Source organism: Astyanax mexicanus, chromosome 21, assembly GCF_023375975.1.
Source record: "Astyanax mexicanus isolate ESR-SI-001 chromosome 21, AstMex3_surface, whole genome shotgun sequence".
In the NCBI taxonomy this organism is placed as follows: Eukaryota; Metazoa; Chordata; class Actinopteri; order Characiformes; family Acestrorhamphidae; genus Astyanax; species Astyanax mexicanus.
Window position 1 is genome coordinate 3,121,376 of NC_064428.1, and position 13,241 is coordinate 3,134,616.

A 13,241-nucleotide genomic window follows, 5' to 3' on the forward strand; every position below is an offset into this window, starting at 1 on the left:
TTATATGATCTATTTGAATCGTTACAAGATTTATTTGGTGTTTTGTATATGTATGTGTGTGTGCACAATGGGATTCTACGTTTGAGAAAAGAACATGCAACTTAATGTCTGTTTGATGTACAGGTAAGAGTCTATGTTGCTGTACTGATAATCTCCTGGTCAATATAACCATAAGCTATTGAATTAAATCCAGCCATTTGTGTAACATGGTCTCTGTCACTGAAATTGCTTTTTAAGGTTTACCAGCTCTTTCACGAGCCTAGATCTGGTCCAAAACAATAAGTTGAACCACAAGGGTAGTGTCGAACCCGCTACATGTTACTGACCAAAATAAACGCTTTTTAGGAGAGATATAAGTTCTGTGTAAATATTTATAAGACAATACCTGACAAAATCTGTTTTAATGAGGTTAATAAACATCACTGTGACAGCGCTAGTCGCAGTTTCACCGCAGTGAGGGACGAGGACGTGAATCACTTATCTAACCAGCCTGTAGTGATTTCTGCCCCCAAATAACCCTTTTAATAACCTCCAATATCCTTTAATAGTCTTCAGTAGCCTTCAACAGGCTAACCTTGCAGCCGTGGTGTGTTCTAAACTCCGTAGTTATAAACATCCTGAGGTTAGCAGCGCGCTAACTGACCTGTTTATAATGTAATCCGAGCAGTGACTCCGGGACGGCTGCTCTAAACTGCTGCTGTTAGCTGCTTGGGCTGAAAGATGAACTGTAGAGAGCTGTATTATCCGGTTAGTGGGGTTAAAACCTTTATTTCATACACAGAAAAACGCTCCAGACTGGCTCAGCTGAGCTCTGTAGCCCGTGGCTGGGCTGTAGTAAAGACAGTGGGGCTTGTGCTGCTGCAGCTCCGACTAGTGGTTGGAGGAGGAACTGCAGCTTCCTGTAAGCGAGCAGTTTCACCGATTTCACCAGTTTCATCCACACTCAGCTCTGATAAACTGATTAACCATAAACACCTGAATCAGATCGGCTAAAATCAGAAGAATATCTGCCGATCGCCGATACCGTATTTTGGCTGAAAATCGGCCGATACCGACACACCAGTGGCGGATGCTGGTCTTTCAAAGAGGGGAAGCTCAATTTCGGCCTACATCTTAACATATGTAGTTTTATTTATACAAAAATTCTACTCTCCCTGAGATGTTTTTTTTTTTTTTGTAAACAAAAGGCATTATTTTCATGTTTCATGGTACCCATTCTTTACATTGAACAATTACATAAAAAGACGCTATGACATGAATAAACATAAAATAATCAGTAAAAAAAAAAACATTACGCAAAATCTTTAAAGTTGGTAAAGGAAAAAATGCAGGTACATTTAGTTCCTTTTTGGACAGTTTTAATTTCCTTAAATAATCCCTTTATTAATTTAAATTATTTTAATGATAACACAATACACAGAAAGAGTGATAGAAGTCAGAAAGAGTGATAGATGTCAGTCTCCAAACACAAGCAGCTACAGAAAAGCACCAGAAATAGAAGCTGGATTTGTCGCTAGTCGTTTCGAATAAAGAAAATGCCACTATAAGGATAAACTCAGAACAGAATGAAAATGCTCCCATCACGTTTTTTGCACTAAAAGATCGCTGATTCGCTCATTTCGCTGTCAATCAAAAAGGGACTCCGCCTCAGACAGATCATCCAATCATCATGCAGAAGCTGAGGCCAGCCCACTGCTCCATAGACCCCCAGAGACGCTGAGCGTCCGATGGGCGGGACAAAGTCCAGCATTTATCCAATGACTCGTCTCCGCTTTGCTCCGCTATTGAAGTCTGTGCACTGTTTAAAGCAGCGCTGTGAAGCTGCAGGAATGAGTGAGAGGAAAGCTGCGGCGTTACCAGTGATAAGAAGCTGATTCTGAACTAAGTTCAGCGCGGTGTAGCGCATATTTAATCAGTGACATGTACACACAACAGTATATATTTAATCACTTATTTTTTTACATTTTAGGGGAAGCTGAGCTTCCCTTGCAGTCTTAGAGCAATCGCCACTGCGACACACTGCCGATCAATCGTTCCATCTCTAGTTATTTGGTTTATGTGTGTGTTTTAAGAATGAGGCCCCCTTGTTTATATTTTGCCTAGGGTCCAAAGACCCAAAAACCAGCAACAACTAAAGACAGTGAAGGTAAAGGCCTGAAAAAGCATCATAAAGGAGGAAACCCAGTGTTTGGTGATGTTCATGTGTTCAACAAAGCATTAAAAGTATTAAAAAATAACCTGTTACTTGTAGTAAAACTAATGTCAATTTACCTTTGAGCCCCTGAAATTGGAGGTGTTGTAGAAAAAAATGCATCCTGAAAGTCTATACTTTTTCCACATAAAATTCTGTGTAATGGCATGCAGTTCTTATATCTGGAACTGCACCACATGTGGTTTGTTTTAGAGACGTTCTGATCCATTTATCTAGCCCTCAAAATTTAACCCGAGCCAATATGATCAGAATTGGATCCTTACACTCATCCAATTATTCTGTTTCCAACACATCAACCTTTCTCTCTACTTAATTTATCCACTCAGTGCCATGTACCAGATACAATCTGCTACTGCAAAAAAAGATTCTTTACTAAACTCAGTATACTGAAATTTCTTTATTAAACAAAATGATTTTTTTAAACAAAAGCACATTCATCACTAGTTAAAAAAAAAGTGAAAGGTGTGAAAACTTTGCCTTTAGACAGAAATTTAGCTTTTATTCTAACAGCAGTCTCTCTGCCTCACCCAGCACTTTCTCCATCTCCTCAGCATCCACACTAAACGACTCCCTGTTCACACACAGCTTTTCTCTGGCTTCCTTAAGACTTCTCATGGTGTTCTGCACCTCCTGCAAACCAAACAGATAAAATCCTTCACTACTATTTTAATCAGTACAGTATTACTGTAAAAAAGGGTGTCTGATGCCTGTTAACCTACAACTCGTTTAGTTTTTGTTTACTTGAGAATGGAAGATCACCAACTTTAAAACAGAACATAAACATGATCTTTAAACTTACTGTTAAATGTCTTCCATGCTCACTCGCAACTTCATCAAACAACCTCAGCTCTGTCAGCAAGTTTTGGGAAATTGTCTGCTGAACACATAAAAAGGTTTGCATGTCTCACAAACTACTTTTGAACTCCAACAGGATTTAAACATTTATCAAATCAACTGAATAGAACATACATATATTTTCAGTAAAGTATGTCAATTTAGATGTTAAATTATATTTTGTATCAGGCCAGTAAATTCTGTTATCTTGGTTCTAAAACAACAAACTCTCTAAACAGTTTTAAATAAAAACGTAACCTGCACCCAGTGATGTCACTTCCTTTGGCAGGAAACATACAGCATAGATATATAGTGTATTTACAGACTTTACGGCACACTATCAAAAAATGTCTATTTTCTAGTCTATTCTCATTCATAGGGCGCACCCAATTATTAAGCGCACTTTAAGCGACAATAGTAAGGAACAGAGGTTTCGCCACGTGTTTTGCCGCTGGGTGTGCCTAAGTAAACAAAACTTTAATTCTTAACCTGAAAACTTGTTTATTTGGGTGAGTAAAGCTTCCACTTCCAGTAAGCCAGGGCGCTATCAGCTAGCAGTGGTCAATCCCATGTAGCTTGTTTTAACACGGTCCTCTCATACACAAAGTAAGATCCACAAATAAAGGCTTATCATTAAACATTTGGCATCATCTACAATATAACCATCTTCAGCATACGTTTTGTATCTGAATGAAAGTGAATCTTCACCAGGGTTATTATCGTTAACGAAAACGAACGAAATAACGAAAACTGAAAGTGAAAAAACATTTTCGTTAACTGAAATAAATAAAAAATGTAATTTAAAATAAAAAAATGGTAACTAACTAGAACTGTATTGAGAGTTTATAAAACTAACTAAAATGTACTGAAATTATAGAGAGAATGCCCTTCGTTTTCGTGTTAATCAGTTTATTTATACGCTGCAGTATATTGTGGACTGATATGGACTTGATTGTTTCCACTCGAGCCGTTTTAGTTGCCGGCACCGCACAGCACTTGTTTACCTTGTGCTCACAACGTTAGTTTGCCGCAATATGGCGACAGCAAAAGTTGGGAGAAAGCGTCAGAGTCCAATATGGGATTTTTTTGAATATGACTGCGAGAAAGACAAGAGCAAGTGTCTCGTAGTGGAAACCGGCGACAAAATATGTGGTGTACTTCTCAAGGGGAAGAACCCCACGAATCTCAAGGTCCATTTGCGAAGCTCACACAAGAAGGCTCATTGTGAGTACCTAGACAAGCTAGCCTCTCTGAGTAGCTTCGCTGGAAGAGAATCCACATCCCAGCCCGGCAGCTCTGGTAAGGAAACAACAATAAAGGACTGCTTTCAGCGTCGATAAAGCTGCTGGTTAGTTAATACGCAGGAACACTGCAAACGAGAAGATGCATTAGTAAATATGTTTATTGAGACTGGGATGTCCACACGACTGTGTGACTTGATTGCCTTCAAAAAGTTTACAGTTTCGCTTGAACCAAAATTCAAGTCACCCGGTGCTGCAAGAGTGAATAACCTTATTGGCGCGAAAATGGAAAAGGCAAAGCACAAACTGAAGGAGATCATAAGGACGCAAGGAAGCTGACCCTCTGTGTAGATGGTTGGAGCATCATGCTCTGCTTAACCTACACCGAATAGAACACCCACACACCGGGGAGTGCATTGCTCGCTGCATTGGTGAGACATTAGAGGCATGGGGTATAGGAGAAGACAAGGTGCTGCTCATTGTGACAGATAACGGCTCCAACATAGTCAAAGCTGTGCGGCTGCTTAGGGATAGAAGCCAAAAACAAAGTAAGGAGTCCCCAGATGGATCACGGGCTCAGCCAGGAGGTGCTGGAGATGGCCTGGATGAACTGTGGGTCGAATCAGAATCCGAGGAGACTGACGAGGAGGAGGAGATTGGAGAGACTGGAAACCTGGGTGAGTGTTTCTATATGGATAGTTGTCTTATTAATTTTTTTATTTGGATATAAAATATCACAATGGTATACTGAAAGCTTTAATTGATATTAATCCCATTAAGTTTAAAAAAGAGGGAAATCACGTACTTGATTTTTTTTTGCTGTCGTTTATATACAGCAACCTTTTGCCTAATGTAAAAAGGTGGGCCCTTTGTTTTATTTACTTTAATTTTACAGTTTAAAGCTCTTATGATGTTAACATATTGCCATTGTCATACTGCTATAAGCCTATTAAATGTTTTTAAATGTCGGACCCAAGTAATTTACTGTTAAAATATAAAATGTACAATTTTCACATTGATTATTGTCATATCATGATTTTATATCTAACATTGAGATTTATTACAATGATACTATATGAAATATTAAACATGTTATACTGTGGAAATAATTGGCATTCTTATTAAACTACTATTCTTTTGTGTGTTTTATATTTGATGATAATAATTAATCTAAGTGTTTGTTGGGTCTCTCTGTATACTTTGCTTAGACCTTGCCAGATGATGGTGAGAACAGCAAGTTCCAGAGGATGCCATGCCTGGCCCACACCCTTCAGCTCACCCTGAAAGATGCCATCAAGCACCCAAATGCTGATGTGCTCATATCAAGAGCAAGAAAGCTGGTACATGCTGTGAGGAAATCGTCAGTAGCAAATGAAGCAATAATCAAAAAGTGTGGCAAAACTCTGGTCCGAGATTGTAGCACACACTGGAACAGCACTTTGGATATGCTGAGAAGACTGCTGGAGATCAGAACTGAACTAAACCAAGTACTTGAGGAGTTGGGCATGGACACACTTCTTACAAGCGATTGGGCTAAGATAGAAAACCTGGTCAAGCTCCTTGATCCCTTTGCCATTCACACAGACCAGCTTCAGGGGGACAGCCAGTCACTCTCACACGTGGTGCCATGCCTGCTCAACCTTGAGGCACACCTTCTGACAACTACTGCTGCTGGGAAGCTGTTAGCGCAAGTGCTGCTGAAGTCCTTACGAGAACGTTTTGCTGCCATTCTTAGCCCGGATTTCCCACACTTTGATGCTACCCCAGCAGCAGCCTGCCTATTGGATCCAAGTGTTTCGCTGATTCTTCAAACACCAGACATGGTGCCACTGAGGAGGGCAGCACAGTCTTTAGTAGAGACACTGGCAACTCAGTACAACCCAGCTACTGCTCTTCAGGCTGTCACTGCCACTCAAAATGCAGTAGACTCCCCTCCTACTGTCCTCCAGAAATACCGCTTCCTTGCATCTCGTATGGAGGTCAATGTGTCATTGACAAATCAACCTGATGGGACTGACAGCCTGTTGACCGAAATGAAGAAGTATGTTGATGACATAAAACAGAGTGTCTTTAATGAGACACCACTGCAGTTTTGGAGATCAAAGGAGGCTGTCTATCCAAAACTTGCGCCTGTGGCACTGGATCTGGTTAGTGCCCCTGCTTCACAAGCCTTTGTGGAGCGCATATTCTCTGTGTGTGGTCTGTTGTCATCTGGCCTGAGAAACAGAACAACCACATCTTTGGAGCAGCGTGTTTTCCTCAAGATCAACAAGAAATTGTTGATTGACTGAAGTATACCAATTTCTCTCTCTCTGTCTGTTCACTTTTTGATGTTAAATACAACAAGCAAGGTTACTTCTACTGCACTGATATCCCCAAAAGTTATACCTGCATCTAGTTATTGGCATTCCACTTTGTAATGTATTATTGAGTTTGTAATTTTGGTCAAAAAGCTAAGTTTTTGAGTTTATTTTTCTCAGATTGAGCTTCCTGATGCAAGTCTCATTAATAAGTTTATATTTTTATGTTCATATGTGTGCTTAGTCTGCTGGTTGTTTTCAGGAGCAGTATTACACATATTTTGCACTTAAGGCTGACATTTTGTGGACTGTTGTTCAACAGTAATTGAATACATATTTTAAATGGTATCTTTTGTTGAGTTTTTATTTCACAATACTTACTCTGACCTTTTTGAATCCTGCACCTGATAAATGGCACAGTATGAAAAAACTAAAACTGATACTAGAACTAATTAAAACTAACTAAAACTAAGCATAAAAAAATAATAATAACTAATAAAAACTAGCAAAAATGCTCTAAAACTAATTAAAACTAACTGAATTACAGAAAAAAAGTCACAACGAAATAAAACTAAACTATAATTAAAAATCCAAAACTATTATAGCCTTGATCTTCACATGTTCCAAAAGCTAAACCAACCAGTGGATATAAGAACGGACTCATTTAAAAGGTCAGAACCACTTATTGGGCATAGATATCTTCACTATATTTTTGAACTGTTACAGTTGGAGAAGGACTGCACTAACAAGATACAGTTATTTTAATAACTGTAAACATGCCAAGAAACTGAGTCTAACTGTAGCTCTAATTAGAGCTTAGATCTGTCCCAAAAAATCCGACCCGACCCAACCCGAACCATGAACTGTCATTATGAGCCCAAGCCCGACCCGCCCCGCCCCATAACGTGATTACATTTTTTATTTTTATTATAGTTTAATTTGATTTTGTTTTTATTTTTTCTGTTCAGTAAGTTTTAATTTGTTTTTAGAGTGGGCTTGCTAGTTTTTATTAGTTTTCACACATCTCATCAGAGAGATCAATCTAAGAAACGTGAGAGAGAAAGAGAGAGAGACGTGTGTGTGTTCTGGTATAAGCTACTCACAGGTAAATGTTCTCACACACTGTATCTCCTGTTTCTTTTTCATCTGCCTCGCGCTCATATTCTAATCCCATACAGAATTCTGCAGTTTCTCGGTGTTGTCTGTCGTATTTTGCGGCTAGCGCGAGTGCTTTAAAGAGAACAAACGCCACGGACCACGAGGTGCCGCACGCTGCCGCTGCTGTGCTGTATCCGACTCCCTGCTGAATCAGACTCCGCTTCACAAACAGAATCGGCACAACACCGCCCGCTGTAAAACTCCGCTTATAAATAAATTAAACACGAAAATTAGGGTGTTCTATCAGTAATTTCAGTTCGTTTTAGTTAAACACACAATACAGTTCGAGATAGTTCTGTTTTTTTCTGTTAATTACCGTTTTTATTAGATTCAGTTAACACAAATGTTTTTTCACTTTCAGTTTTCGCTATTTCATTCGCTTTAGTGAACAATAATAATTGGTTACTTAGTAACATTGGTTCGGGCAGAGAACCTAAGCTCTAGCTCTAATAGGAGGCATTATTAGTAACTTTTTAGTTTTTTTAGTATAAATTCACTAATTGTAAATTTTGCATTTTAAAAATGACATTCTCTATAAATTACAGTATTGCAAATGTTATATTTAAATATGATATTTATAAACTTAACCAAGGACCAAGCTTAAATATTTTAATTAGTATAATTAAAATAGAAATGCAAAGAGGTTGATTTTTACCATGAGTTCTTTCCTTTGACTTTCTTTCTCCTCTGCTGTTCCATCAATTCTTCTCCCTGAAACTGAACACAGGTTTTAATTTTAATCAAATTAAACAATGATAAGAGCAAAATGAACAAGTACTAAACCTATACACATTTTACACAGGTACAAATAAAAAACTAAATAGAACTGTCTGTCCAATTAAAAACAACAAGGATATTTACAATGCAATGTTAGCTGTCTTATTAGATTATATTACTACTTCCTATTTATTCATGTTCTCAGTCATTTTTGCAAGAAAAACTACATTGATGTGAATAAGCATGTTAAATCAGTTTAAAAATAAATGTATTTCGATTTTTTTAATTTACCATGCTGTTCTTCACTTCCTAGGACAAAACGTTAGTATTAAAGCTAAATTTATCAGTGCTAGATTTTTGCATCCTTTTTATTGCTTGTTTAAGGCAATGTTCCAGTATCTAGTAGAACGTTTACTATGGACAGTAGAGACAATTAATCCAACAAAGCAGTTATTTTTAAAACACTTGGTTTTAGAAATAGACAACGAAAGGTCCGGTACTTTTGTTTATGTAGTGTATGTATGTTTGTGTCTTCAAAGCACAGATTTTAACTGGCTGAACTTGAGTGACCAAAAGTTACAATTCAGATTCTGGTGAGCTCTGCTGACTAGATACTGTTAGTAGCTGCAAGACTGAACAGCGTTACATCTTTGTTTTTCTGGAAACCCCAAATATGTATGATATTAAATTGATAAATGAAAAACAGAAAACACTGATTAAAGGCTCGGTCCTCCCATTATACAACACAAAAGCTAGTGTTTAAAAACTGCAATTTAAGGCCTGTAAATGTAGTGGTTTTACATTAAATGATAACAGAGGAAGGAAATCACCTGGATCAAGTTTTTCTGCCATCAGAAGTGCATGGCAGTCCCGGAGCTTCTCCTTAGTTTCAATGTTTTCTTTCTGCACATCACTGCACTGCTGTTCTAATCCAGCCACATATTCCTGCACAGAAAATCCATCACACATATCCTGTACATTAGGATAGCCTTGTAGTTCTAGCAGCATTTTTACTGTCAACAGCTGAAAGGTCATTTAAATTACACCAATTAATTATAAACTACAGATTCTTCAAATTAAATGTTTTTCCCCACTTAAAGTGGCCTAAACCCAAAGGGCACAAAAATACAGTGTGCTTTTTGGAAAAAATGTGCTTAAAAAAGTAAACAGGTAAATAAAAAGTGCCGTTAGAGTTATACTTTTTAATTTTCTATAAATCTGGATTTAATGTCAAGTCTATTCTCATACCCATGTTAATTATCTGATTGGTCAATTCAGGCTAGAGTGGGTGTGCCTGTTCTAAAGGTCAGTGTTTAGTTTAGTAGTGGCGCTTCAGGCTGCTGCTGTTTATTAGCACTATGGTCTCAAAACAGGAGACGTGTTGGTTTTGAACTGACTGTTTCAGGCTGTTGCTGCGTTCAACTGTTCTGGTGGTTTTATTATTAGGGATAATTGTAAATTAGAGCATGCACAATTCTGACAAAACTGTGACACAAAATAACAATGTTAAATAATGTTAAATTAGTCTAAAGAGCTCTGTTTGTTGTTGATGTGTTCATTGTGACAATTCATATTGTAATAACAATAAAAATATTATTTACTGTAGAGCAATATTCTTTTTTTATGTATTTAATTTTATTTCTGATTTTTCCCCATTTTCTACCAATTTGTTTATCTTATTATCCCACCCCTTTGTGCGTCCCCATCACCGGTGGTACCTGCGACTCTTGGAGGATGCGGACGAGCACACGCCTCCTCCTCCTTTTTTCGAGCTGCTGCTGATGAATCATTGCCTAAACCCATCACAGCGCGCTCGGAGGAAAGCACAGCGGCCAGGTTCTGATTCATCCGTTCACAGACGCCTCGTGCCGCCCAGCGCCACTTTTAAGCGGGGAGCGCCATCTACCCATCCGGAGGGAGCAGGGCCAATTGTGCTCCCTTTGAACACCGGCAGCTTGATGGCAAAGCTGTGTAGAGCTATATTCTAATGTACAAGGGTGTAAAAGAGTGTTTGCCCCTTCATGATTTCTTATTTTTTGCATGTTTGTCACACTTTTTTCAGATACTTCAGATCATCAAACTAATTTAAATTTGTCAAAGATAACTAAAGTAAACACAAAATGCAGTGTTTAGGTGAAGGTTCTAATTATTAAGGGAGAAAAAAAATTCAGACCTTAGTTTTAAGTTCAATTTCTCTATCCACACCCAGGCCTCATCACTGCCATAGCTGTTCTCATTTATGGAGTATCAGACCACTGCAAATCTACCAAAACGACTAAAATCCCTCTAACCTTTCAGCTCAAACAAGGAGAAGTGCAGCCTAAAGGCCCATTATCACTCTGGATGAACTGCAGAGATCTACAGCTGAGGTGGGAGACTGTACAAATCAGTCGTACACTGCACAAATCTGGCCTTTATGGAAAAGTGGCAAGAAGAAAGCCATTTCTCAAAGATATCTATAAAAAGTCTCGTATAAAGTTTGCCTCAAGCCACCTGAGAGGTGCTTTTTCAGATGAAACCAAAATCAAACTCTTATGGTTTGGGCCTGCTTTTCTTCAGCAGGGACGGGAAAGATGGTTAAAATTGATGGGAAGATGGATGGAGTCAAGTACAGGACTATTCTGGAAGAAAACCTGTTGGAGTCTGCAAAAGCCCTGAGACTGGGACAGAGATTTATCTTCCAACAAGACAATCGAGAATCTGTGGAAAGAGCTGAAAACTGCTGTTCACAAACGCTCTCCATCCAACCCCACTGAGCTCCAGCTGTTTTGCAAAGAAGAATGGGCAAAAATTTTAATCTCTCGATGTGCAAAACTAATAGAGAAATCCCCCAAGCGTCTTGCAGCTGTAATCGCAGCAAAAGGTGGCGCTTCAAATTATTAATGTAAGGGGGGCGAATAATATTGCACGAATATCCAATAAATTTTCAACTTCCAGGCAGTGAAGTTTCACCTCATGATTGTGTCCCACGTATTGTTGATTCTTCACAAAAAACTATTTCATCTTTATGTTTGAAGCCTGAAATGTTCAATAGGGTCGAATACTTTTGCAAGGCACTGTAACTATAACTCCACCCCGTGACTGGCTGATATTCAGTATTTCATCACATGCTTTCTTGATATTGAGTCATTTACAGATGTGGAGGTTTAATTAAATGTATGCATATATGCATTATAAATGTACACGCTGGATGTAAACAGCGCTGCTGCTTTAAGAGAACTTCAGTGTAGAAAAACATGCCAAAGACTCTAATCTATCTCCTACCTTAATTTCTGAAATCTGTCTCTGCAAATCTTCATTTGTTGCCACCAATAGTCTATTCTGTTCCTTTACATCAGTGTGCTGTCCATATTTTGTTGAAGGTCTGAAAAGGAAAATATATAAATAAATATGTAACTAAAAAGGTAAAAAAAAAAGGCGGAACTCACACAAAATATCTTACCCTTTAAGACCCTTTCCTGGGATCTTCCTACAAATTAATAACAAAAAGTAGGTTATTATTACTGAGGGTCTAAGGAATCTGAGAATTATTGAGTAATTGTGAGTTTATCATCATGATTATCCCACCGTGCTGCAAACTCTGCATCGGTCCTGACGTTTGCCTTTCTGAACCCTGGATGTGTGGGAATCGCTGTGTCCTTTATTTGAGGTCTGTCCGCTCTCTTCATTACTGCACAACCCTGAACACAGAGAACACAGAGCGAAAAAAACATTAATACAGAAAACCCAGAGAAGCCTGGTAACAGAGAAAAAACTGAGCACAGAAGAGACTGAACAGAAAAGAACCCTGAACACACAGAGAACACTAAACACAGAGAACACTAAACACAGAGAACACTAAACACAGAGAACCCTGAACCTCTCGGACCTTTAGTTAAGTTTAGGTTTATCTGGGAGCTGCTCGCGGCGCTGCGGTGGGAAAGCTGGGTGTGTTCGGGTTTATTTGGCCTAATTGGAAACAAGCGTTTATTAAACATGAAAGTTTCGCTTTAATATTAAGTTCTAGAATATATTTCCTGAGTTCTGGAGTAAAATAATAAAATCAGGACCCACCTTCCTCCTGCTCCACACGAACTAACACTTAGCGCGAGCTTTCAAAAGTGTTTGCGTCATTTCCGTCAACAGATCCAGTAAGGGTTCTGAACTGAGAGTCGACTCTGAAGTCCACACCAGCGCTCGTTTACCACTTTTATTACTGATACAGTAATAAAATAATAGCATACTGATGCAATTACAACTACAAATAAATATATTTAAATATCATAAATTAAGAACGTAAATAAAACATCAACTAAATAAATAAACACAACTGTTGCTGTTATACCCAGTCGGCTTGTATTATTATTATTATTATTATTATTAATACATATTTTTGTTATTATTATTATTATTATTATTATTATTATTATTATTATTAATAATAATAATAATAATAATCGTTACCGTAGTAGCAGTACTATATAAATTATTATACAACGCTTTTATAACACTTGTCATGTTCATACAATACAATCATTCGATAATATAATTATAATAACAGTCCTAGCTCATAGTATTAATCACAACAGTTAGTTAATTTGTAATTTATTGGGACTTTTATTGTGATTGCGTTGAATTGACATCGCATTTGAATCAAAAAAGGAGTCGACTCCAGCATTTCTAGAATAGGATGAAATGCTGAACACAGTAAATGTTTGTGACACAGTAAAACACGCAACCAGGCGATATGAAATAGACTGAAGTAGGAAACCCTTTGTTTTCACAAACAATAAAAAAAAT

At 38.0% G+C, this 13,241-nt stretch overlaps 1 protein-coding gene across 5 annotated transcripts; it reads right to left on the reverse strand.

The window, feature by feature from the left end:
- Positions 1-2,607: 2,607 nt before the first annotated feature.
- knstrn (kinetochore localized astrin (SPAG5) binding protein) lies at positions 2,608-12,607 on the reverse strand. 5 transcript variants are annotated; one of them, XM_022674752.2, is made up of 9 exons: positions 12,516-12,603; positions 12,331-12,410; positions 12,030-12,142; positions 11,905-11,931; positions 11,727-11,826; positions 9,293-9,407; positions 8,401-8,462; positions 3,012-3,086; positions 2,608-2,842 (listed from the first exon to the last, which is right to left on the reverse strand). In XM_022674752.2, exons 3-9 carry the CDS (start codon positions 12,128-12,130, stop codon positions 2,711-2,713), a joined length of 612 nt encoding a protein of 203 aa, XP_022530473.2. In that variant the 5' UTR covers positions 12,131-12,142; positions 12,331-12,410; positions 12,516-12,603; the 3' UTR covers positions 2,608-2,710. The 5 variants fall into 5 exon arrangements, with proteins under 5 accessions (XP_022530473.2, XP_007240814.3, XP_007240815.3 ...); XM_007240752.4 differs by having other exon boundaries at positions 3,012-3,089; XM_007240753.4 differs by lacking the exon at positions 12,331-12,410 and having other exon boundaries at positions 12,516-12,607.
- Positions 12,608-13,241: the final 634 nt, after the last annotated feature.